The sequence below is a fragment of the Syzygium oleosum genome, unplaced genomic scaffold (assembly GCF_021117445.2).
Source record: "Syzygium oleosum isolate NSW1041296 unplaced genomic scaffold, Sole_v2.1 Sole_v2.10, whole genome shotgun sequence".
NCBI classification, from domain to species: domain Eukaryota; kingdom Viridiplantae; phylum Streptophyta; class Magnoliopsida; order Myrtales; family Myrtaceae; genus Syzygium; species Syzygium oleosum.
In genome coordinates this window covers 562,905-589,729 of record NW_026607494.1, presented here as the reverse complement: position 1 = coordinate 589,729, position 26,825 = coordinate 562,905, and the positions used below count along the sequence as shown (strand labels likewise).

Genomic DNA, 26,825 nt, shown 5'->3' with positions numbered 1-26,825 from the left:
TCCCCCCAACACGATCCGCCTTCTGGAAGCATTTGGTTTTTCACGTAAAAGCGATGGAGTTTCTGCGTGGTACTTGAGTGACAAATTGACAGGGGAATGTGTTTGCAAAGAGGGATAATGACACAAATAGTCCATAAACTTTGACTTAATGTGCAATTTGGTCCCTAAATTTTTAATTTGTTCAATGTAGTCCCTGAACTTTAACATAATGTTCAATTTGGTCCCTGAACTTTTAATTTGTTCAATGTGGTCCTTGAACTTTTAATATGTGTTCAATTTAGTCCCTGAACTATATGAAAATGTTCAATATAGTCCCTGTACTTGAATTAACAGAAGGACTATATTGAACATTTTCAAATAGTTCAAGGACTAAATTGAACACATATTAAAAGTTCAGGGACCACATTGAACAAATCAAAAGTTCAGGGACCAAATTGAACATTATGTTAAAGTTCAGGGACTACATTGAACAAATTAAAAGTTCAGGGACCAAATTGCACATTAGGTCAAAGTTTAGGGACTATTTGTGTCATTTTCCCTTGCAAAAACTAGTCGAGATTTCTCGATTGGAATAGGAACAGAACACTTGGACTCGTTCCTAAAGTCATTATCATCTGAAGCGACGAGTGTTTTCTTTTTTGCTTTTTTCAATGACGTGCGTAGAAAAGGAAGGGGAGGAATCTAAATAATAATTAGATTAGAGAAGAGTAAGGAGACGAAATGGTGGAATTAGAATGTTAGTTGGATACTAGTACGGAAAGAAAAGGAATTTGTTCAAAATATATATATATATATATATATATATATATATATATTTGAACAAATTATACTTAGATATAAATTAATTATGGATATAGGTGGGAAAAAATTCCATTTTACATATATTTCTTCAAATCAGTCCACATGTGGTTGGATGATGGGTAAAAGAAATTAGCTCATCATTTAGACTTCTTTTGTCTTGCGGAACAACTATTAAGAAAAAGTTTTTCGGATTTTCCGGCATTTGGTTCATAAAAAATAGACTAGTCAAGGAAAACATTTTCTCTCCTCTTTCTTTCACCCAAATCAAGCACGTTCTCCTTCGTGCATTCATTTTAATATTTTTTTTCTTTTTATTTATTTAAATTCTTTTCTTTTCTTTTTAAAAAATAGAATCTTTAGTTATTTTTTCTTTTCTTTTCTTTTCTTTTCCCTTCTTCTTTGGCCGGTCGCCAGTGGCTGGCAACCGGCAACACGAGCTCACCGATCTAGCGAGGCCTCAGGCCTCCTTGAGCCTTGCTGACCTATGGCAAGGCTCGAGGGCCTCAGGTGAGCTCAACCTCGTTAGATACGAGATTGGCGAGGAACTCGATCTAGCGAGGCCTCAGGCCTCCTTGAGCCTTGCTGACCTATGGCAAGGCTCAAGGGCCTCAGGTGAGCTCAACCTCGTTAGATACGAGATTGGCGAGGAACTCGAGCCTCGTTTGTGGCCGGCCTGTGGCGAGGCTCGAGCTCTATGGCCGGTCACCGAAGAAGAAGGAAAAAGAAAAATAAAATTACCCCATTTATAGGATGTTGATTAATTAATTGTACGAAATATATTTTCATCGTTTACAAAAATATTTAAACATAAATTATTGTCGATGATGAAAATATTTTTTCATCAACTAAATATTTCAAAGCAATACAAGCTATTATTTTTAGAAAAATATTTTCAAAATTATTCATTTTTCATGAAACAACGGAGCTTAAGTCTGCGTTATTAATAGATAAATCAATTTTTAACAGTAAATTTATAATTTTCTTGATTACTTGTGCGATCATAATCTTCTTAAATGAAGAGGATTTAAGAACCTCGATGATAACACAACCTTAATGATAACACTTCCCACGCATCGATTGAACTGACGGAACAAATTATCTTGTCTCAAAAAAAAAAATCTCTATATCATAGGTGCTGACGTGGAATTCAAACTTGCCCCTTTGATGTTGAATATATTTGTTAAAAGTTGGGCTAGTCCCACAAAATGCCAACACCCAAGACTCTTTTTTGTCTTCGAAACCTCGTAACTATGTGCATTATGACACTAATATCCCGATTTCTTTTTTGTGTCACAAAAATTTTCAAACTCGTACCGGCTTGACCAAAACACTCTTTACTGCATTTTCGTCTGACATGTCCTGCCGAATATCCACGTGAACTACCATGTCGGATTTTTTGCATGGCCTTCATGGACGGAACAACGACTGAAGGTCAGTATCGATGACACACTCGCAAATTTCAGGGTTATGGCGATGGACAAAGGGAGAGTATTTTTATCACACCGATACAAATTTAGGGGGTTTTGGTAATACACAAAAGAAAGAAAAAATTTAGAGTATTTATATCACAGCGACAATTTTTAGGATATTTTCCTTATCCCGAATTTCAAAGAGAGAGAGAGAGAGAGAAAGTGGCGTAGCAAAAAGGGGAAATGTCGTGACCTAACTTCTCCCGCAAATTAATTTTGTATATCGCGTTCTTCCGACGAAAACAATAAAAGGAAAAAACAAAAATAAAAACAAGAAAAGGAAAAAAAAACAGAGAGTTTTTTGTCGAAATCTTCGGGATCCCATCGTTTCACGCGGACTTTCAACGTGATGATAAAAGCGAAGCGACGCAAGAAACCAAACTCCATCTTCTTCTTCATTTCACCAAAGCAGGTACGCAGGCGCAACCACCACCACCACCACCACCACCACCGCCCCCGCCACCCCTCTCTGCATACGCTCTTGGGTATTCGCACTTCGCAGCACGGATTCGCAGCATAGGATGCCGCAGGTGGACCTCGAAACCCTCGTCTCCGCTTGCGCCGGCGGCTCCTGCGACCGCAAGATCACCTGCGAGACCATCGCCGGCCCCGGCAATCCGGAGGCTGCGGCTGCGGCTGCTGCGGCGGCGGCGGCGGACGAGGAGGACCAGGGCCACCGCTCCGACCGGCTGGAGGTCCCTCCCGACTTCCCGCCGGAGTCCTTCTGGCTCTCGAAGGACGCGGAGTTCGACTGGTTCGACCGCAACGTCTTCTACGAGCGCAAGGAGTCCACCAAAGCCAGCTCCAACTCCGGGAACCTCAACCCGAGCTCCAACTCCAACTCGCAGCGCTTCTCCCTCAACCGGAAGTCGAAGGCCTCCATCATCGGGCTCCCGAAGCCGCAGAAGTCCTGCTTCGTCGACGCGAAGAACCGGAAGGCCGCGAACACGCGGCTGTTCCCGAAGCGCAACGGCTCGTCGGCCGGGAAGTCGAACCCGCCGCTGATCGAGCCGTCTTCGCCGAAGGTCTCGTGCATGGGGAGAGTCCGGTCGAAGAAGGACCGCAACCGCAGGTTACGCAACCGCAACCGCTCGGTCGAACCGGCCGCGGCGAAGGCCAAGCCGGCCGGCAAGAAGCGGACCGGCCTGTTCGCCAGCTTCCGCTCCATGTTCCACAGGGGCGGCAAGTCGCGTGCCGGGAGCTTCGAGCGCGGCGCGGCGGCGCCGATCCCGGAGGAGTCGCCCCCGCGGAGGAGCTCGGCCAGGAGCGTCACCAGCGACATCAGGGACCGCCTGCCGGCGCGCGAGGCGGACGCTCTCTCCCCGGAGCATCTCCCCAGGCGGAGCGCCGCGGCGGCGGCGGACGGCGACGCGCCGGGCCTGGGCCTGGGCCTGGGCGGGATGAGGCGGTTCGCGTCCGGCCGGAGGTCGGACGCCTGGGCCAACGACGCGGACGCGCTCTCCCCGGAGTCGCTGCCCAGGCGGAGCGGCGCCGCGGCGGCGGCCGCGGACGGCGACGCGCCGGGCCTGGGCCTGGGCCTGGGCGGGATGATGCGGTTCGCGTCCGGCAGGAGGTCGGACGCCTGGGCCACGGAAGTGGCTTAGCGAGATGTCCTACGCGGTCAAAGACCGACGCCGGCCGGACGGTGGAGAAGATCTGGGGCCCCACCGGCGAGGACGAAAGATCGACGATCGATCGATCGGGTCGCGGTCTCCGTTGGCTGGCATGGCTGCTGCGTGGTGGGGCCCGCTCGTGGGAGGATTTTGCCCAGGGCAGGTGGGTGGGTGGGGTCCTCGTCCGGCTGACGTGGCGCGTTGAACGTTTTTGGGGGGATCGTCCCGGCATCGGTACCGGAGGTAAATAACAAAGCAGTACCCGGTGCGAATTCTCCCCGCCGATTAGCATAATTTTGTTTCCTTTTTTTCTATTCACTTTTTTTTTTTGCTCTTTTTTCTTTTTCTTTTTTCTTCTTCTTTTTTCTTGAGTGGGCCAAAAGTATGGGTTTTGACTGTGTAATGAAAGAGGGTAGGCGGGCGGCGGCGGCGGCGGCGGCGGCGGCTGAGGTTGGCTTCTTCAAGGTTTTTTCTTTTTGTAAATAGGAGAGGTTTGGTGCAGAGCAGGTTTTTGCTCTGTTTTTTCGCTAGCTTTCTTGTTGAGGGTGGGAAGGAAATGAATGAATGATTGATCGAATAACATGAACTAAAATCTGTGAAATTCACTGTTCCGGTGCGTTCGATATACTATACTAAGCGATGCGGCAGACCGGCGGGGGATGCACACTTGTTCCGAGTCGGATCGTCTATGGATAGGTCTGGTCGAGCCCAACTTGCAAAGATCACGGGAGAATTTCTTTTTCCGAGTTCAAAATGTATCATCTACATCATCATCCCCTCCCATCTGACAACTTTTCAAAAAATGGTGATCTCGAGATGTAATTAAAACAAGTTGTTCGGATTCGAAAAACCCTTGTCGAATCCCCACATGGAAGGTTGAGTTATCATCAATCAATTCTTGTTTTGCCTCGACTTGACATGTAAGATTATGCAAATGCCCAATTCAAATTTCTCGTTCATTTTATGGGGGATCTATCTATTTTGTGATTTTTTTTTTTGTTGGGGGGGGGGGTGTGGCGTCCAAGTGTGCACATGGGATCGGTCCATCGCCGTCGCTCCGGGAACTGGTGTCCATTCATATGCCAATATTGACTACTTGCCCCCCACCCCCGCTGCATTGATGCTGTCATGTCAGGTGAACCTGGGTCAAAATGTTGACCGGCATATTCTCTCAGCTGAAAACTTGGGCTTCATCCGTCCCCTGATTACTACTGACCCCCTAATGTTGAAGATGCTGATGCTTATGTTAGGATAGCAACATTGTTGAAGGAAGGCCACATACAAAAAGAAGAAGAAGAAGAAGAAAAACTATCATGAGCGGTATTGATTTGGTGACGCAAATTGGACCAACTAGAGATCTAGATTGGTACGAATAGAAATCTTTTAATACACGATTGATCTTTGCACTTGGGGATGGGCTTTGTTTTTTTTTTATCCCACATGGACTGAATGAAGAAACATGTCAAAAGACACCGTTATGGAAACAATCGAGAAGCATCGTTCAGTCTGCAACCTCCTCCGTGAGGAGGCTACTGCACGGTGATTACGGCTCCTGGCTACCTCCGTTGAGTACTCTCTCTCTCTCTCTCTCAAATCTGTTGAGAGACGATGTGGCCTCTCATGACAATCCGTAGACAACCCCAATGAGGTCCCTGGCGGATAACAACAACGTGTGGCAGTTACCTAAGTCACCCGTCTCTCTCTCTCTCTCTCTCTCCATTTGATGTTTTTGGCTCTATGGGACGATGGCGACAGTGGCAATCACCTCAGCGTCGGTCCCCATAAAGAGGCAACCTCCAAATCGTCAATGGCGAATCACCATATCACCTAATTCTAGTCCTTTTCAGTTTTTTAGTAATTTGTTAGGATTGTTTTGTTTTCCTGTGCGCTCATAACGTACTGGGGTTCTTTAAACACTTTATCTGATTGGACATGAGTATATCTGTTGTCATATCCGATACTCTCCTAAATAAAGAAAAATTGGATCAAAGCAATTTCGGAAAATTCTTATCCTATCACGTCTTATCCGAAATTTTATCTTGACAACCTAATTACTTAGCATTTGTGCAGCCTATATGTTCTTCATGGGTTGAGAGGCCAATTTGAGCGAAACTATTTATGAGATTCCCTTAGTCGCCATTAGTAAAAGAACATTTATGAGGAGGTGTGTTTCAGGTTATGGGGATGAAATAGATAGGTTTGGCTTGGGATCGGTTCACACCAGTGCAAGAGTAATAAGTTGTCCACCATTTAATCCAATGGTTAAGCAAATCAATGACCGGTAGTTTGTGCTTTCACACCAACATAAGTGCATCTCTCTCGAAAATTTCCAAAAAAAATCCTAAATCTATTACGTTGGTGTTAATTAATTCATAAATCTTTCAATTTTATCAATTATATTTTAAATCTTTTAACGATTTGCCGATATAGTCTTTCCAACTAATTTTGATTCGAAATTGATGACATGAAAACAGGCCGTCTTATGTGGCATGACTGGTAGGATGGCAGACGGCCGATGTTAATGTGGACAATTTTTGTATTTTTTTTTTATTTTCTTGTTCTTTCTTTCCTTTTTCTACTAAGTTCACAAGCGAAGGCCATGAGACCTTCATCGGACATTGGGTGAGGACTCGACCCTTGTCAGTCACTGAGCAAGGGCCGCGAAGCCCACTTCGATTGCGGACAGAATGGCCACTGGGCAAGGGCCGAGAAGCCCTCACCAGCTGTGGGCGAGGGTCACGAGCCTTGTCCAATCGCTGTCAGATTTAGGCAAGGGTCGCAGTCTTGCTCACAATCGACGGGGGCTTCATGGCCCTCTCCCAGTCCAGCGAGGGCTTGGCAACTCTCACCCAGTGGCCGGCGAGGGTCATAGTGAGTGGCCGGCGACTCTCGCCGGACTTAGTAGAGAAAAAAGAAAATAAATAATTTAAAAATTCAGAAAATTCTTTAAAAAAATGCAAATTTCTCAACGTTAACATCGCTCGTGCCACGTATGACGGCCTACGTCCATGTCATCAATTTCCGGTCAAAATCAGCCGAAAGGACTACATTGATAAATCGTCGAAAGGTTTAGTACTTAACTCGCAAAATTAAAAAGGTTTAGGATTGATTTTGCTTGAGTGCAATAGGTTTAGGACTTTTTTGATAATTTTTCATATATATATTTAACAAAAATGAAAATGGTCTTTTAGAAAACACTAGAGTGGAGAAGCCCATAATAGTAGTACTCCCTTTCCCTTTACAAAAAGACTGATATTTGTAAATTCGATGGAATTTATACATGCGAGACCGAAAAGAGATGCACGCTCTAAAGTATTTAAATGCGTTTAAAGGATAATTTCTTTTAGTTTTGAGACATTAGTAGTATAATTTGATGCAATGAATTAGTAAGTAAATGTACTATGTTGAAAATTTGATAATCATCAGATTTAACATTTTCTGCAATAAATAAGAAAGATTAGTGAATTTATCCATCACCCTAAGATAAAGATGGAATTAGAGATTTAATTCACAAGTACAATAATTACGAATTATATTTTCTTTTGCAAGAACGAAGATTGGGAACATAACAAGAATATGTTAAAAAGGTAAAAAATGCAAAAATTAATTGAGGAAGTTTCATATATTTTGGATAATAAGAACCGATATGACTATAATCAGATTTTATAATATCTTCCACCTGAAAAAAAAGGAAGTATTTGCAAGTTTGTGCATTTGCAAAGTAAATTAGGTATCGAATATGACCCGCTTGCTAAACGCTCACGAGGCAATTCATCGCATTCATCGGTCAACTGTCTCTTGTAAATTAGTCTTAAGCAGCTCTATCATCGATTAATTTTTTATTATTATCTAATAATCCCCTTACTAAAATTAGGGCGCAAATTGAGGGACGAAGTTGATTTTTCGTTCACCTGTCTTGTCCCTATCAACGCAGCTCTATAGCAAGTGGGCAAGTGGTCTACAAGCAAGAGAGGTTTGAGGTCATTAGGCGTTAGGTTGGATCCCGCAAGCTCTATTCAAACTTTCAATCCCGTCAAGGTTGAACTGGATCAGCTTAGAACAAGCAGTCGGATGCACTAAAAAGGGTTATATTATGAGCGACTTGGGACTATAAAGAACTTCAGTACATGACAGATACAGCTCAATCAACCATCGTCTCTCTGTCGCTGTCCCTGTCTCTGTCTCTCTCGCTGTGTTTCGAAATGATAGAAGTCGAATGAGTCGGGTGACGCGAGAGATGACCAGATCACTGGTTGCCGAGCTCGTCATAGAGCTGGACCTGACGGCCGTTGAGCGGCTGAAGTGGCCTGAAATTGGTTTTGTCATCGGCGGCCAGCGGGGCCTTGAGAGATGCCACCTGCTCTTTCGATATCGACCTCACCTGCATCCACATTTGGTGTGTTTTTTTCACTTCCGCATTAAAATCAACATTGCCCATATTGTCCATTGCCTTTTTAATCAACTCCATCTCATCAGTTAATTAGATTGTTCGGGTTGATAAAGCGCGAATTGTGAATTCGAATTGGAGCACATGCGTGGATCGTACGTAGGTAAACGTACCTTGCCGAGAACATTCCAGGTGACATTCTCGGTGCATGGCGGAGTTGTGAGAGACCCGACGTACCGGTAGTACTTGCGGGTGTTCCTCTTTATCTGCTTGGGGTTGAAGATCCCGAGAGGGATGTGAGCCTCCTCGTCGGCGCCGCAAGCCTCCTTGGCCAGCTGATCCAATTGGCCTTTTATCTGCATTTCGCGGAACTTGATCGGTGACGGAATAAAAATCAAGTTCCACAGATACTACCAGTAACTCCTTTTCGATCACGGAAGGACTCAAGACTCGAATCGAATGGAAGTAAGGGCTTGCGGGCACTTATCAAACATATACATTCACATTTATACCTTGGAGATGAGGGGATCGGGGTCGCCGAGTCGATAGAGGATCGCTACCACGGCGAAGTTGCCGTCGCTCGCTTTGTGGACTAGATGAAGTTCAGCTGGGAACCTGCACTCAATCGTGAAGCAAATCAACTTTCACTCCTCTTTTTTTGTTCCTTTGGCTTCAATTGATCAAAGCTCACAAACCCTAGTAGAGGAGAAGCTAGAAGCAACAATTTCTTGGGGTGTTACTGGAACAAAGCTCTTCTGCAGAGCCCAAGAAGCTGGGCAAGCTCTAATGCCCAAGCCCTTGTCATCTTTTACCCATTCTATAACAGATCATGGGCTGAAATTGACTGTCTTTGCTAAATTTGTTTCCAAACAATATCTTCTGAGAGAGAGAGAGAGGATATGGGTTGCTCACTGGATTCCATCAATGTGGTGCTCGGAGGGAGAGTGCCAATGCATTTGCTTGAAGCTGTAGTTCTTGCCATCCACAAGCAGCATCCCCACTTCTTCCTCGTAAACCACCTTTTCACATCAATCATTTCATCATCTTCCATGCAACCAACCCTCATTTACTAAGCATGACCTATTCTACGTATAGTAGCATGTCTATACATAGATTGGAGAGAGAAGTGCAAAATAATACCCAAGTCCATATCAATAACTTTTTCTATGTTCTCAAGACAAACATGTTAATTGAATTCATATGTGGCCGACGTCACATATTTAAGTAACTCGTTATTGAAACCCTATTATAATTATGTTGATTCTCAGAATGGGAAATCGCTCAATATATTGTGAGGTGTATCGAGTGCATAGTTCATGAATTTGATGCCACTCGAAGATCGCCTAATTCGAGGGTCCAAAGATATGCAGCCCCTGCACCTTCTCTTCTTTTTACTCAATTTTCATGACCTAGATCTTCTTTCACCTCTTATTATTCTTCTTCCAAACCCATATGGGAAGCATTACTATACTTTTAGCCAAGAAAATTACAAAAGACAGTTCATCACTTATAGCATCGTCTTTTTCCATGCAAATCTCTGGCAAGGCCTGTCTTTTGACTCATTAGCATCATCTCTTTCTCACCTCGGTGTAAAGTGAATGACATGGGGCCTAGTTTGCAGCTTTGAGACAGTCAATAATTCACAATATTCTAAAATTTTAAAAAAAAAAGAGAAAACACTTGAACGTTCAATTGGAAATTATCTAATTAATAGCTCTTGACAAGGAAAATCGTTCGACTTCAGACTTCAAATCAAAGGATAATCACCTATCAAAGGAAATGAGGAACTTAGATGCTCAAAAAGAAGAAGAGAGGAATCATAATGCTCTTTTACAGCTAGTTTAGCAGCTAATGAGTTCGATCGATTAACAAATTACCCCGATGTTGAAGCCATTGTTAACAAGGGTGGCGTTCGCAGGGCGATAGTCTCTGGTTAAGGCCTTGAGGTTCTTATTCGCCACCGTCGCGTTCCTCACTATGTTCACGGGCGATTGATGCTGCCCGCGCGCGCATGCTGCGAACTTCGGGCTTAAATCCCCCCAGTGGCTCGGACCCTGAGGGCCTTCGTACGTGAACTGTGCTTCTCCAATATCTGTTTCATGCCAAATGAGATGTTCAACTTGATTTTTCAATTAGCTGTCAACGCTGCAAATCTTTAATGAATTGGAGCATCAGAAGGAAAATGCGGACGTGAATAACACTCCTCCTAGAAACAACATAAAAGCCCGGAAACATGCATTCGACCCATGAAAGATTTGTCCGAAACCTCCTTTCGAGAGATCGCGAGAGAGAGAGAGAGAGATGCGTACCATGTACGTCGGTCCCTGAAGCGGAGGCGAGGAGCAATGCGAGGAGGGCCGCGAGGGCGGGGAAGGAGGCCGGGGGAGCGGGCATGGTCGATGGCGATTCCGAAAGCTCACGAAACAAGCTGGAAATGTATCTTTCTGATGAGGATTAGGGAGGAGATGAGGCTGGTGCCCGCTTTTTAGAGAGGCTTCGGGACTTTCCGTTCTTGGGAGAGAGAGAGAGAGGTGGTTAAGGACAAATGGTTTGACAACCCCCACAAATGGCGGATTCGAGAAAGGAAGAGGAGAGGGGAGCCTGCTATAATTGGGCGGGTTTGTCCTCGAGAGTCTTGGAGCACCTCCCCTTTCTTCTTACCGTCTCTTTTGTCTCTTTATACCCGTTTTGTGCTCACCACTATTCTGTTTCTTGATTGTTTCTTTCTTGTTTGGCTGTATCCTGTCAGAAGAAACTTCGAGGAAAAATTGTCTAAGATATCTTGAATCTATTACAGTCTTGTTAATTCAGTTGTAAACTTTTTAATTTTATCAACTGAGTTGTAAACCTATTCACGTTCTGCCAATTGAGTCAATTTGGCCAATTTTAATCGGAAATCGCTGACGTGGACGGCTGTGGGTGAGAGCCGCGACCCTTACTCGCGACCATCGAGGGCTTTGCGACACTTGCTGGATCTAGGCGAGGGTTGCAACCCTTGCCCGCGACTGGAGAGGGTTGGCCGGCCCTTGCCCAGTGGCCAGCAAGGGTCGGTCGGGCCTCGCTAAACTTCGAAGAAGAAAAAGAAAAAGAAAGAAAGAAAAAATTAAAAATTTGAAAAATATATTAAAATATTATTAAAATTGTCGACGTCAGCACTGACCGTGCCACAAAGGATGACCGGCATCCATGTCAGTAATTTTCAGCTAAAATTGACCGGATGGACTCAATTGGCAAAACATGAAAATATTTAGGACTCAATTGACAAATGTACAATATGTTTAGGAGTTTTTGGACAATTTTCCCGAAATTTTGCTATATATTTATTGACCCTAATTTAAATTTGAATAAAATAAAATATTGTTTCTTTTCTTGTCTTTATGCCTAATGAAATAAAATGTATAGAATTATGAAAATGAGAATGTCAAGATAGATCGATATCTATCACATACTTTTATATCCCATTTGTTCGAATTCTTATTACCCAAGGATTATCTCCCGGTGAAACAATCGGAGGATGCCTATTCCATTCTTGACTAGGGTTTATTATCGAAAGATGGAATTTCTTTTTTCAGGTAAAATTTACGGAACCGATTTTTCATCAAATCGTTATAAGATACCGAGGACTTAGAGACTCTCCCGAGTCTGCATAGAAAGTATTTCCGGTCCTTTCCATGACCACTAATTCGATTTTTCGTCGCATTATCCTATCTAAATCATGACCCGGTAATAAGAAACTAAAATTAGGGTGCTTTGCGGCTTCTAGAAAGACGTATGTTTGCATTATTGGCCCACTTCTAGATAGTTAGGAATGCCCTTCTCTTCATTGCAAAAAATTGGATTTGTTACATTCTCCCAGAAGGTGGGCCGCTGCCTAAGCTAATATTTGCTATGATGCCACGAATTAATTGCCAGCCATTAATTTCATTTATTTTTACTTTTCCCCTTCACCTTCTTTTCCAAATTTAAAATTGTAACTACAATTCCTTTTATTACGGGTCCCCGTTTCTTCATGAGACTTTAAATCATATTTTAAGCATCGATTTCAAATCTTCAATTCATAAGACAATAAATAAATGAGATTTTACTATTATTATTTTTACTATGATTACTACCGTAAAAAACCCCAAACTGATACGGCTGTGACAAATTTATCCCAAACTAATTTTTTGACTACCAAAAACCCCAAACTGGTACACCTGTGACAAATTTACCCTTCGTTAGTTTCCGTTAAATTTTGCCATCAAATTGCTGAGTTAAATGACATGTAGCAGTTAACAGATATACCAGTTTAGAGTTTTATTCCTCTGTTTGTCACAAATTTACCAAATTATGATTTTTCGTGGTATCAATCCAATTTACCGGTTTGGGGTTTTTGGTGGTAAAAAAAATTAGTTCGGGGTAAATTTGTCACAAGTGTACCGGTTTTGGGTTTTTGATGGTCAAAAAAATTAATTCGGGGTTAATTTGTCACATATGTACCAGTTTTAGGTTTTTTGTGTTAAAAAAATTAATTTGGGGTAAATTTGTTACAGGTGTATCGGTTTGGGGTCTTTTGTGGTATTAACTCTTTTTGCTATTAGGATCAATTTATCTTTTTTGTCCATTGTGTGAAGACGAGTATAAAACCAAAAGCACGCATGGTATCTCCTCCTACGTGAAAAAAGCATTTGGTAAATTCTCTTTTACCTTACATGCGTGTGAGAAAAGGTAGTTTATTAAGATTCTCACGCATTAAGCACAAATGATATTTCATTAGGTCTTGTGTACATGTTCTTATCACCTGCTAATAACTTAAGCTTTTGAACTAAGCATATTAGAACTAAGTGCCGGCCGCATTCACTCTATATAAAAGAATCTGAATAATTTATATTTTTATCGTTAATGGCATGTTGGATTACAATTTATCCCACCCTCTCTCCTTCAGAGAGTATTATACGTCCGGGGTATATTGGATATGTCAGGGGTGGACCCCAAATTCAAAATTGACTATATACGGTAAAGATATATCGTTTTAATAGTGTCGGTAGCTTCTCTCTTTTTTTAATTAAGTATTTATATTCAGTAGGGGTAAGCATGGTTCTAAGGTAAAACCTGGAACTTGATAAACGGACCAATGGGAACCTGTCGGTTCATGGTTCTAGGGTATGCAGAATAGGTTATAGGTTCCAAAAATTGGGAAACCTGTTTCGACGGATATGTTTCAGGTTCCAGGTAAGTGGAACTTGGAATCTGAAACAAGTTTTTGCGTTTTACTGGGTCTCTGTCTTCGTGCAATCCTACGGTATTCCACGGCATTTGATAATGAGTGTATAACCCAGAACCACTAGTCTGATCTTTCATTTTATGACTAAGACTTTTACTTTATTAATGCTTCATATTATTCGTGTGTCTAAATATAAGTTGTAGTCAGTTATTGTAGTAACAAATGGTGATTATTAAATGTTATGATTCACTACAATCGTTCAATTAATAATACAGGTGGAACCTGAGTAAACCTCGGAATCGACTCTGGAACCTATTACATGATAGGTTTCAGGTCCAATGTATGCAAGGTAGGTTTCAGGTTCTAAAAAATGAGGAACTGTTTCAACGGGTAGATTCCATATGGAACTTGTACGGAATCTGGAACCGTTCATCCTTAATATTCGGTCACTAAGCGTGTATAAAATATTGTCATCGCCAAGAAAGTGGTAGGATCTCTGGTTGGAGTGTAATAATCTAAACTGAAGTGGAGGATAGGCAGATTATCATTGGCCAACTTTTGTTGCTCTCTGTCTGGCCATGAAACTCCACCATTGCAGGCGAGTTTGAGCATTGAGTTGTTTCATGTGACCGAACTTATATATGTGGACAACCGATCACTATCCAGTGATTATTATTATTTTAATGGCCCTTATTAAAATTTTGTGCATATATTAATCATGATTTACTAAAATGGTATACTGAGTAACGTGTTGTATTTGTTAACGCACCTTTTAAATAATTAAGGGTGCATTTGTTTCGGGAAAAGGGTTTTCCGGAAATCCGTTTTTCGGACTTTCACCCGTTTGGTTCGTCGTAAATGATTAGTCAACCGAAAACACTTTCCGGTCAAGGAAAACATTCATGTATAAAATTAGGAAAGTGAATTCCCTAATCTAAGAAGGTGAAAATACTTTTCGGAATTGCTTCCCTTTACTTTTTTAATATTTTATTCTTTTCTTTCTTTTCTTCTTTTTTTCTTTTTCTTTTTCATTTTTAAAAATAAAAATATTTAAAAATTCGATTTTTTTTTTGCATGAGATAAAATCATGGGATTGAAATCATTTTTCAAATGAGATCCAAACACCATAAAATGTTTTCGATCACATATCACCAAACAAAGGAAAACTAACTGTTTTCCTGGAAAATGATTTTCCGGAAACATTTTCCAAAAACGTTACATTTTCCGTGAAACAAACGCACCCTAAGTCTATGTTCAACCCGCGACGGGGCCATCCGATAAGGGGTGGGAGCAATTCCCCCACTCAATTCGATACACTTTTCAATTTTTACTTATAAATAGTTAAAGTTATAAATTCGATCCAGTTTATATATATTTTGACCCCACTATTTCTTTGAAGAAAAATCTTGCCCTCTATGGAACTTAATATATCCAAGTGATAATGGAAAGAAGTCCATTTCATAAACTCACTCGAAATATTTTTAAGCTTCAACTAATATAAAAGTAATGAAAAAAGAGAGGTTTATTTCTAAAAAAAAACATTAATTTTAAGGTTTATTATTTCTGGGTACATTTGGATTGCCTAAGTTGATAATGTAATTATTTTGTCATTTAGTTCTATCACGCACAATAATTGTGATGTCAATGTAGAGCGATTTTGCTTCATGATGCTTATCTCCATTGTACCAATTGCGACCTAAACCTTTCGAAAATTTGCCAATATAGTCCATCTGGCCAATTTGGGCCGGAAATCGTTGATATAGATACCGATCGTTTAACGTGGCACAACCGGCGCTGGCGCGGACAAATTTTACAATATTTGGTACTTTTCCCATAAAACGTCTATCACATCATTTACTATGCTAATTTAGTAAATTAGCTTCACTGTAGATAACATTATTCTTTCCTACCACTTTTGTGAATGAAAATAAACCTAAAGGAATTGATACCCAACAACCTTAGTCATGACCAATTGATTTAGTAAAGATCACGCACAGGCAGAGACATAAAAAGAGACAATTCCAGATATTGGGAGGTAAAAAAAAAAAAAAGTGGTGGCAAATATACCACCTCCCTCCTAATTAACACATGACTTTATTGTAAGATTTTTTTAAAAAAATGAAAAAGACAGTCTTCAATCGGACTTCCAATCTGTTCTTGATGAAACAATTAATCTATATAAGTTCTACTTTTATCTCATCAAAGGGTATGGTGGGAAAAAAGAGAGGAAATATTCTTGAAATTACGATTCCATTTTACAAACCAAACTAGAGAACAGTTATTCCATTCCTATTTTAGCAGTAATCTATTCTCAGGAAATAGCTATTCCATTCCGGCCTTGTTCCATTTCACGAATCAAACGTCACGCGAGCATTGTTCGATGCATTAACCAGAATATTCATGAATCCTAGCGCCAATATCATGTTAAGATATCAACGGAAGGTAGAGAAACGGAACTAGGATCCCATCCTTACTTGTCCCTAGAAATTCCATTTACTCTGCAAATCCGACTCATTGGAGTAGTCATGCGTCTGCAACCTACTCGAAACTTGCTGTAGTGTTTATGAGTATTGACAGTACAAGAAATCCAAACCTTTCGACTTAACAAATCTCCACAATACTTTCAAATTATCATGTCATGTTCTTCGATTAAATCTCTATCCATAGGTTGGTAATGTGTCCCCCGAGGTTACGTTGAATGAAAATCTCATACTTTATCCCTCATTTGTTTATTCACAACCTAAGACAAGTTTAAAAAATAAATAATTTTCCAGAACTCTCCAAAGCGATAAGATTGGGGTGGGAACACATTAGGATTGGAACACAAAGCAGACACCGACTTGCACGACCTCAGAATGTACCAAAGGAGAATTTGTTTTGACTCATGAAAATGCCATAAAGAAAGGGAAGGCATCAAGTGCCTCATCATCCCACCAAGAGGAAGAAGAATAAGTGCACTGAAAAAGAGATCCTGCTTTTCACTATGGTGGGTGCAGATCTCACAAGGTGGCCATCTGATGAAGATGTCACGCCCCAAGTGCCACAAAAATTGGGCCAAAAGCACGCACAAAACTCTGGGACAGCTCTTTTCTTCTGAGCTTCAGAAACAGAGGATAAGAAGATTCCCTGAGATAGAGGAAGCTCGGTCAACTTTGCAATTTACTTTCATGTCCCCACCATTTCCCACTCTCCATGTCAAGTCACATTTTCCTTGCTAGTTCACTCCAATTCATGGTCTGTGCTCAAAGGAAAGCCATGGAGGGTTCAAGAAATGAGAGCAGCAAGCAAGTAGATCATGAAAATTTTCGTGTGCTCTTTGTTTATGACCGATGTATTGGAAGAAATTAGAGCAGCAAGAAAGTACATCATGAAAGTTCTCATGTACTCTTCGTTTATGACCGATGTATTGGACGGACTTATCTGGTCACGGTGCAGAGAAATTACACGCGACTTATGTTGGCCCGACATGCTTTTTCTTGTAAGACCTAGTAACTGCACAGATACAACCTAGGTTTTGTACAGTGATTCGTTCTCAACACCACTAATCCTGTATATTGTTCATGATGAACCGACCATCGGAGTATGCCTCGGCAGATTCCATCTTTTGTGCACGTAGGGGACACTGCCAGTGTGCCCACTTATCGGCAAGCCATTAAAGAGATGTCTCCTTTTCTAGTGGTGGTCTTCACACCACTTTCTTTCCCCTCTTTTTTAAGTGGTGGTCTTCACACCTTTTTTCTTTCACCATCCTAGTCATTGCTTTGGGAGAAAAGCATACCAGGTTCCTATTTCACTTACAGTCTGCTTCAAAAATAAAGAGATTGATTCCGTTTGGATCAACACTGTTGGAACTCGTCATCACTTCTCTACTGGAGCAAGATCCACATTGTCAAGGGTTGGCTCTCCGCATTTAACTTGGCCGTCTTTAATGATTTCTCCAAGCGTCATTTTCAACTAATAAGCATATCCATCCGCCATTCTCATACCAAGTAAAGAGTTATTCCTCTCTGCCCAGAAAAAAAGTCGAGCATCTCTTGTTTTAGTTAGCACTAAATAGACAACATTCCACAGTACTATCCCCTCACCAGGATTCGAATTGAAATACTATAAAGACAGCCTTGCGATCCAACATTCGTCCAAGATCACAAGGAAAAGCACGAAGCAAGTTACAATAACTAGGGCAGTAAATATTGCTGCTTATATATGTAACAACATAACAGAAGCAGGTTTCTGCTTCTTACATCAAGCATCAGTTTCAGGAATTTCAATCTAAAATTGCAAAATATGTATGTGGCTATTACTAGAAGAGAAAAGGAAGACTCAATGTGTATGTAGACTTGTAATAATAGCTCCACTTATTAAAGGGCATAAGTAGCTCTAAGATACTCCACAATCTCTGCACTTTCAAACATTTGCACCCCTGTATTTGGGTCTTCTAAATAAGGTACCTGTCAACCATTATGCAGATGTGGAATTCTCTTAGTATTCGACGTTCGGCAAATTTGGATTCTTCATGGACAAATGAGATAACAAACACTGGTTAATTACCTGAAAATGCCCAGCTTTCTCATAGAGGACTTGCCGTTTTGGGCTGCCACGGGCACAACTGAAGCATAAAATGCAAGATTACTTAATGAAAAAAGGTTTTATTATGGCAGCATATTCCAGTAGACATTGCGCGTAAACAGAATGAACCAGTAGTAGACTTCAGAAGTATAAGATGCCAATTAGGGCTCACTCAAGTACAATTGCAGGATGAACAACGTAATAATGCTTATAAAGAGATACGTGGCCAAAGAAATTTTGAACTGCAAGTATTCAAGTTGCGGATGAAATGAAATTTGCCAGTTGTTTAAAGAATTAGCACTAATTAGTAACTCACAATTAACCAGACCATGTACAAGTGAATTTCACAGGAAACATCAATGATTTAAGCATTTGATAAGTTAATCCAATGAGCACCAGTAAACATGGAGAGCACACTAAACACTTTTGTCATTCCAGCACTTGCATTTAGGTAGAACACTAATGGCTGATATCAAAACTGAATTACTGTCTTTTTAATACCACAAAAACCTTCACATCTAAGGTGCTTTTTTAGATGTTACTGCAGAACAATAGTCATCTTTTGTAGGACAAAAAAAGGCTTCGAACGTGCGGAATTATAGATAAAGTAAATGAAGTGCATGTATTCCTACAGTAATACTTAGCCATTACCTGCGAACTAGGTGAGGTAATTCTAACTCCACTAGTACTTCACGTACAAGCTTGCAAAATGGAGACCCCTGAAATGAGGGTAAATATTTCAAAACCAATATTATAGAACTCAACTTGTGGCAAGATGCAATTCAATCTCTCTTTAGTTGGAGCTTTTGCTAATCTCTCAAGTACTTGGCCAACTCCGTGGCAGAAAGCATAGCTCTATGATACATGACACAAAATTTTGAATGCAGCAACATACTTCAGCAGATAGTCAATTTTTAGGAGCAAGAAGTAATCGCAACTGAAACAGTTAAAGAATTAGCCACATATAACGAATGGGTCGGAGACTACTCAAGATGTATCGATATGGAATTAAGATGAATTGATGCACTTGATTTTCCGCCCTTTGCCCCATGGTGAGGTCCTAAATAGATGCTTCTTCTTGGTAAAGCAATAGCTCATTCTACTGTGGGCCTAGTGAAATCCCTTTGATCTTAATAGTCCAATAATCTACACTTTGAGAAAATTCCTTGATGCTGGTTGAAATTTCTGTGTAAAGCTCTTATCTCCTTCCCATCACTTAAAGCTATTTGTTCTCATGTGAAGTACAGGTTTAGGCCAGAATCTAATTAGGGCAAAGTCAATATACTGCAGAAACAGAAAGCAAATGAAGATATGGGAATTGAAAAGCACAAACAATGCCCCATGACTCCAAACAAACTATAATCAGCAAGAGCCATGTTACATTGTTATTCAAAAATTAAAAGACAACTTAACTATACCAACCTCATATGCCCATATCTCAAGTGGCGTTGGTGGTAGTTTTGCTGGTATGTAAGATGAACCCTGCACAAAAACGAGGGATGAGCCAATTACAAGTACAATAGATGTAATGAACAGCTACAAGATTTAGCATCGCCACCTTTCCCATGCGACCAATCATTGCAAAGCCTTCAGTCAGGGTCTGCAATGTAGACGATATGGAGGAAATGAGATCACACAATTGTAAAAGAATCCAGGAAATTCACAAGAATAGCCACTAAGAGTAGTAGGTCAACCGTGAGAAGACCTAGAGATAACAAAACAGGAACATTCCCATCACCTACATCAATGGAAAAATAAAGTAAATTTTTTGGGTTAATACTTCAGTAAAGAATGAGAGATAATAAGAAGAATAGTCCACTACCTCAAGTTTAAAAATCATAATAAGTGAAAAAATTGGTAGAACGAATTAGCTATTTATGAAGAGGATAGACCAAGAACAGTTGATGGAAAGTGAGTCGATGCTACCGAAGAGCAAGCTTGATGGATAAAAATTGGAACTAACAGAGAAGGTTAGATGTCGGATAGATCAGATTATTATTCTAACAAATTATCAATTTTACGTTTCTCATAGAAAGGTGGCTTCAAACCAAAGTCAAGCATTCGTCAAAATTTAAGATTCTGGGATCACCAGACAAACAGCGATGATGGGTAAGTTAAATAATTATGAAGTTAATGAAAGACCTACAAACTAAAGTACAGGTAATATGAACCCAAGAACAGTCAAGATCAACAAGTTGTGTATACCCCTGCATTTTGGGAGCCTTTTGACCGGGTTGCTTTAATACTTTTTGTGATAAAATTGGTCTAGATGAATAGATGGTAGTGAGATATGAAAAAGGGATAGTTGAAAGAGACTCAATCAAGTGCTACAAGTTAGTACTACTCTAGCTAACAATGGGCATGGTCGAATGGAAATAAAGAGAGAGGTAAAAAACATAGTCAAGGGCTGGCAAGAGATTGGAAAGTTAGATGTGCTTGGAAGGAATCTGGGGTTGGGCAACCGTGGGCAATATGAGACTCTAATATGAAGTAATAACTTGTTTGATACTGGCGAAGTGTACTTAGTCTTCAGGAGAATAACATCAACATCTGGACCTAAGGAAAAAGTAGACAAGATGCAAAAAGTGATCAGGCAACTTTGCAACCTGTTCATGCATTCACACTTCTTAGTTAATTTTTCTCTCCTCAGTTTCTGGCCCTTCATAATAAAGGTTAACATACATCCTCAAAAACAAGAATATTGAAAAAGCATTATCCAACAGGGGCGTCATATGATCTCTTGAACTTTTGCACGAGAATATGCTCCTGCTTAAGCATGCAATAATATCGAACTTCAACATTTACACTATTCAACAACTACATACGTGAACAACAGAACAGGAGAGGAAAACCCTACTCAGAAGAGGAAATTATGCTAGCACACACCATATTTTGTTACCAAATACTTGATTATGTCATCCGATTCATACATTGCAACCCCAGAGTTTGGATCTACCTGCAAAGAGGAAAAAGGAAATACTAATTGACTTCCAGGATCCTTTATACGCCACTTAACCCTCGTTATTAGCTGCAATGTGAGATAGATGCTAATAAATGAACATAATGAAAAACCAGTATTCCACTGGAAATGGATGGAATTTGGTTGGGAAGTGATCATAAGAGTAATCCAAGTGTTTCAGAAAAAGATTATGCTTTGTCATTTGTTGGATACAGAGTCCGGAAACTGAGGGCAAATTACCGCATCATGCTGCTTTAAATTTAAGCAACAAAGCACCATTAACTATTTAGTTCATCAGCTTTCTCATACTTTCTCAAAATGTGCTCCTTTATTCTAAAATCTTACATGTAATGCTTCAGCATAAAAAATTCATAGTAATGAGTATCAGCTTATCCATTCAAGTAAGAATTAAATCCTTTTCTTACTTGACACCAGGATGAAAAGTAACCTTGAGAAGAAGAGTACAATACCATATATGGGAATTGTTGTTTCCCACCCATCTGAACCACCTTGGGACGGAAATTTGGACCGTTTCGTGGGCATGGATAGAATATAACATCAAGATCCAATACTGCAACAATTTCCCTAACCTGTGGATGATTGGAAGTGTCAATTGAATACCGCATCCAGAATTCGAGACTTAAGACGTACATCAAGGAACAGAACAATCAATGTATTTTAAAAAAAAAAGCAAAACAGTACTCAAATCCTTATTAATAGTGAAAGCAGAGTCACATTAAGCTGCAAATTTTACCAATTGTTTTCGCTTGTCTAATTAGAGGATTTATGACAACATTACCAAATTTCAGCAATTAATAATCAAGATGAAAATCACAACTAATTTATCTCCCTTTAAAAAAGATGGTGTAATTTCTTCCCAGATGGCACAGTTCAGTACCACAAAATCAATGGGGGAGGTATCCTATCAAGGGCAGCTTCCAGTTGGCTGTTAGCTCCATCAATCATTCAAGGAAGGGCGTATTTCTCAAAAGGACAGATGTAGATACATTAAAAAATAAAAGAGGAGATTGTTGACTAGATTTTACCTTTCGACAAAAAGGACAGCTGGTGATCCACAATATCCATACATACCCATTCCCCAGGTGAATGAGAAGAGAGGGAGGGAAGGGAGAAAAGGGAACAAAAAGACATTGTTAGAATGTGTCTATTGAAGCACCAAGTGAAAATTGGTATAAGCAGATCATACCAAGAGAAAAAGATCATGACATCCCACAAAGCGGGACAAGATCTGATGAGTACAATGACATCCATCATCCATCTAATCTAGCAACGAGTAAAATGATAAATACCAACATGAGTACCTCTCAAACTCGTAAATTTCAATAGGCTTCTCTGGTCGAGGACCTAATTTTGAAGTCTCCTTAATTTTCACACCTATTAAAATAGAACATTACAAAGATATGCATATCAGAAAGTAAGCGTGTTAAAGTAGTAGCTTGATGAACCAGTAACACTTGTACTTGGTTTTTCTGCATTTTACTTTCACACACATTGACCAAAAGCGGCTAGATAACAACCTTGCAACTGAAGTTACTCTTAAATGAAAAAGTTGCCACAGCCTACCAGCAATATCTAAAGCGTACTGGCTAGGTGGAATCTCATTTTCGGAAGCAAAGGATGCAGAATACCTGTAATAAAATGACAAGTGTTACACGGTTCAGATTCAAATGACCTGCTGCATTCTGACAAACCTATTAAGAAAAATAACTGAGGATGCAAGATACAAGCCCATTACCATAAACTCTGTTAGATGCAAGGACCTTTCACCTCAAGTTTATCAGTCAAAACAAACATCAATGAGGTTCAGATCTAAATGCCGTATGCTTTAGCGATTACTACATTCATCGCATCCTTTTTACCGATGAAGATATATATCAAGTCACCGACTTTATAATCATATTTATTTAGTTCTGATGTTTTTTGTAAAATAAAAGAAGACAGGACTTTCGACTAATAGGGCCATAACTGAATCATATTCCCCTAAAATTGCAATCTCAAGTATTCTGTACTCCCCAGGTGAATTCTCATTTATTGTGAAAGGGTGAAGAAACAGATGTCTTATTCTGATCCAGTAATTTCAATAATTCAGTAAAGAACAAATGTCTCATTTAGGTATCTCGATTAAACTCCTTGAAGTGGCATTTCTCAAAGAAAATAGTATTCATTCTTTTTTCCAACGATTTTAAATACAGAAGAAAGAGTCCCAAAATTACCCAATATCCGACTGTCCAGGTGCATTTTAAGAAAGAGAATTTGATGAGAAAAAATTACTATCAACATTTTTGTCCTAGTTCAAGTACAGTAATTTTGTTGGATTTCTTCCTTTTATTCCTCTCATGAAGAACTCTCCAATTCCTGATAACTTCATTTGGGCACCTCTATTCTTTCTCTTTTCAAAGGCCGAAGAAGCATTTGTTATCGGTGTTACTGAACACATTAGAGCAGAAAAAACCATCCTGATATCAGCCAAACATTTTCACTTCATATTTCCAATAGGAAGAAAATCCGGTATAGGTATTAGTAAGCAAATTAAAAAAGTAAAAAAGAAAATTAAAACACCTGACATTAAATAAAACTGTCTTCAGTATGAACTCCAACTTCATTGCATACTTGGGTTCAGTTTTTTGCACCTTTTGTGCACCACAAGGTCTCTGATTCATCTTTTGTCACAAAGCTATAATGCAAAGTTTGAAGGTATGAGGGAAAAAATTTGTGGTTGGTGCTTAACGATGTTAACTGCTTTGCTTGAATGGATTTTGTCATTTAGTTGCAGTTACTGGCGAGAACTTTGGGTCATACACCTGTTTATTTACAATCTCTCAAGAATGCCATTCGAAATGGATTTCGATGGACTACGTGAGATGCATATCGAATTTAGGCATCTATTTGCAGGGGAAATTATTTGGATGGCATTCACATCATCTTGAGTAGAGAAATGACATGTTGCAGGAATGAGATGCCACAGACGAGTATAAACAATAGAAAACTCAAAAACATGCAATAAATTTATAGTCCAAAGAATCAATAAGCTATTTCCAAACTTCAATAGGGACAAGTTCATTCTTGCCTTTTAGAGACTTACTCCGATGTAGTTCAATGAGTTTTTCACTACAATATCCAAAACTCACGCAGCGTCTACTGTTAGGTTTCTGGTTGTTTGAACAGTCCATTTTAAAGATCAGACAAACAGTTCGAAGGTTAAATAGTAGAATAGCGGAACGTATGTTGCAGATGGGATTAACAACGATTCGTCAAGCCCCACAACGTTGCCAAAAGCAGGTCTAGTATACCAAAAATCCACAAATAACAGCAGAAAGGACACGACCCATTTCGATTTTACACTATGGAAATCCAAATTCAACAACCCAGCCAGCAAAAGGCACCAACTCATGCCTCGAAAACCGAAACTTTAGGCAAACTCAACGAAAAAGTAAGCAAACAGAGAAAAACCAATACCCGGAAACGAAAACGCCGGTACCCAATCGGAAGATCAGGGTGAGAGACGCACCCAAGACGTCGAGAACCTTGTCCGGCCTCACGCCGAAGCGCTTCGGCTCGGGAGGCTTGAAATTGGGAGGAGGGGCGAAAGTCGCCGACGAACTCGGCGGCTTGGTGGCCGTGGAAGCTTCAGGGGAGTCGGTGCTCGACGCCCTGACGCTAACAGAAGTCGGGGGCTTGACCGCTCTGCGGTGGCGGGAGAGCGGCCTCAAGAGTGGTGGCTGAGGCATGTGCAGGACACCGGCCATCGTTGGGGGCGATGGCTCTTTCTGTGGAGTGCGTTGTTGTGGTGGTGGTGGTGGTGGAGGTGGGAATGGTTCAGAGGTGAAGAGACCCTGCACGGTGCACACTGCTCTTTTGAGGTGGGCAAATTATGTCGGGAATTGTTAGGTAATACAGTCATTCTTTTTACCCAATAAATAAACAAAAGGAAAACATTTATTTGAATTCTTTTTTTGTTTTTGTAGTCTTAATCTCATAATGAGGTGGAGATAGAGTCGGGGAGGAGCCGCCGGAGGCAAGGACGGGGACGAGACAGGCGAGGAGGCTCATAGATGCTAATAAGATGGGCGTACAACCGACCGGCGAGATATGCTCATGTTGTCTAATGAGGGACATTATTCGATGGTTTGTGGCGAGTGGCTGAGTTTTCTCTTCAGATTTGAGACGAAGTCTTTGTACGACAGAATGGTACATGTAAAAATTCATATCTTAGCTTAGGCACGTTAAAGTGACAAGCCCTATACTTTCATACATCTCTTCCTAATCTCCAACGCCTTTTTTTGCGTCTTTAATGACTTTCCTCGCTATACTTTGTATATCTATATGGCTAAGCTCTTGTTAAGCCTTAGAAAATGAAACCCACCAGTCCACCACCTCTCTATAAAGTGTGTAGTAAGGTGAAAGATCGTCTCGACGCAACCATTCATTGGCCATTTTCTGGCCCATCTTGAATGGAAGAGCTTTTCAGCACGTGCTAAGTTCGACCGGCCTCTTCAATGTTGGAGATTACTCAGCCCACACACTCTGTTTACTTTACCTTACCCACGTTGCGAAATGAACTTCTTCTGACAAAAAGTACTAAATTCAAAGGAATGGAGTTCACCAATCTTACTCCCCATTGTGTACACCCGAGATCCTGTGACACCGAAAAATTCTGAGATGTTCCGAGTGCATGTGAGCTCAATAAATTCAAACTTTTGATTTTGGTGAGTCCCACATTAGACCAACATAATTTAAGAATTGGGATGCTCTAGGCTCACATACATCGAGTAGATCCAGTCATAGTTTTCCACCTAGTTCTCTCTGGATTGGAAAAACCCTTCATTGTTGGGCCTTCAGCTCAAGTTTTTACTTGATAGCATTGAACTAGAAGAAGATTTCCCAGAACATATAATTTTTCATTTCCCTTGAAAATGGAGAAGACTTGACAAAAAGAAAGAACTGATGACCTTAAAAAAATGAAGAGTGATCTCTATAAATATGAACAGAAGGATTTATACAATATTATTTTTCTCCCAGAAAATAGAAAAAGAAGATATAGGAAAACTAAAGGAGGCTACAAGGTGCTAGTTAAGAAAGAAAGGTTCTCTCACCAAAAAGAAAAAGAAGAAGAAGAAGAGCTATCGGAGTTGGGTATTGAACAAAATGAAGAAGAGACTCTTTAGAGACAAATTCGAAAAACATGCATGATAATAAGAGCTGCATACAAAGCCAGTTTCCCTACAATGTGGCTGTTACATGGGTTTTTTCAAGGTTGTGGTCGCCAGAAGCTCCATAGTTTCAATTATTAAAGTATAATTGAGGATGATTGGTGGTCGGTTAAATTATCTTATTCAATTTCGAATCAAAAGTAAACGGATTCTAATATGCCTCGAAAGTTCAAGAACTCTGTAAAATTCAAATTACTAAAATTAGGCGCGGACAAATAAATTAACATGTACGACTTTGCTTTCTATCCCATGAATAAAATTAGGATTTTTGTACATTGGACTCTAAAGTCTGACGATCTGAACATGGAGACTCTACCTTGCTCGACCTTATTCTAACCTCTAACCTCTATTTGTTTTTTGTTAAGGACGGATCCATGGGGGCTAGCACGGGCCTTAGCCTCCCAACACATTGTGCAAAGCCTACTTAATAAGGAGTATGGGCTTAAAAAGTTTGACATCATATTTGTTAGCTCATTGGCAATTCCACATTTCTTTTCGGACGAGGCTTATCTTTGAAATCATTAAAGTTGGATACAAAGAGAGAATACCCTTCTGGGATCGCCAGGGGAGTTTCTACAAAAAGTTAATACCATAAA

General features: G+C 40.4%; 3 protein-coding genes across 4 annotated transcripts; 1 reads left to right on the top strand and 2 right to left on the bottom strand.

The window, feature by feature from the left end:
* The first annotated feature begins 2,704 nt into the window (after window positions 1-2,704).
* Window positions 2,705-4,007, top strand: LOC130139200 (uncharacterized). The gene has a single exon (XM_056315641.1). It carries the CDS (start codon window positions 2,792-2,794, stop codon window positions 3,872-3,874), a length of 1,083 nt encoding a protein of 360 aa, XP_056171616.1. The 5' UTR covers window positions 2,705-2,791; the 3' UTR covers window positions 3,875-4,007.
* A 3,948-nt stretch (window positions 4,008-7,955) lies between these two features.
* Window positions 7,956-10,937, bottom strand: LOC115692411 (alpha carbonic anhydrase 1, chloroplastic). Its single transcript, XM_030619249.2, has 6 exons — window positions 10,580-10,937; window positions 10,148-10,362; window positions 9,183-9,289; window positions 8,783-8,885; window positions 8,444-8,626; window positions 7,956-8,264 (listed from the first exon to the last, which is right to left on the bottom strand). Exons 1-6 carry the CDS (start codon window positions 10,662-10,664, stop codon window positions 8,130-8,132), a joined length of 828 nt encoding a protein of 275 aa, XP_030475109.1. The 5' UTR covers window positions 10,665-10,937; the 3' UTR covers window positions 7,956-8,129.
* Window positions 10,938-17,560: 6,623 nt separating this feature from the next.
* LOC115692421 (uncharacterized) lies at window positions 17,561-24,987 on the bottom strand. 2 transcript variants are annotated; one of them, XM_056315515.1, is made up of 13 exons: window positions 24,476-24,987; window positions 22,583-22,647; window positions 22,321-22,393; window positions 22,206-22,247; window positions 22,045-22,063; window positions 21,469-21,588; window positions 20,926-20,995; window positions 19,734-19,777; window positions 19,598-19,639; window positions 19,462-19,521; window positions 18,691-18,758; window positions 18,022-18,079; window positions 17,561-17,921 (listed from the first exon to the last, which is right to left on the bottom strand). In XM_056315515.1, exons 1-13 carry the CDS (start codon window positions 24,763-24,765, stop codon window positions 17,832-17,834), a joined length of 1,041 nt encoding a protein of 346 aa, XP_056171490.1. In that variant the 5' UTR covers window positions 24,766-24,987; the 3' UTR covers window positions 17,561-17,831. The 2 variants fall into 2 exon arrangements, with proteins under 2 accessions (XP_056171490.1, XP_030475123.1); XM_030619263.2 differs by lacking the exon at window positions 22,206-22,247 and having other exon boundaries at window positions 24,476-24,982.
* Window positions 24,988-26,825: the final 1,838 nt, after the last annotated feature.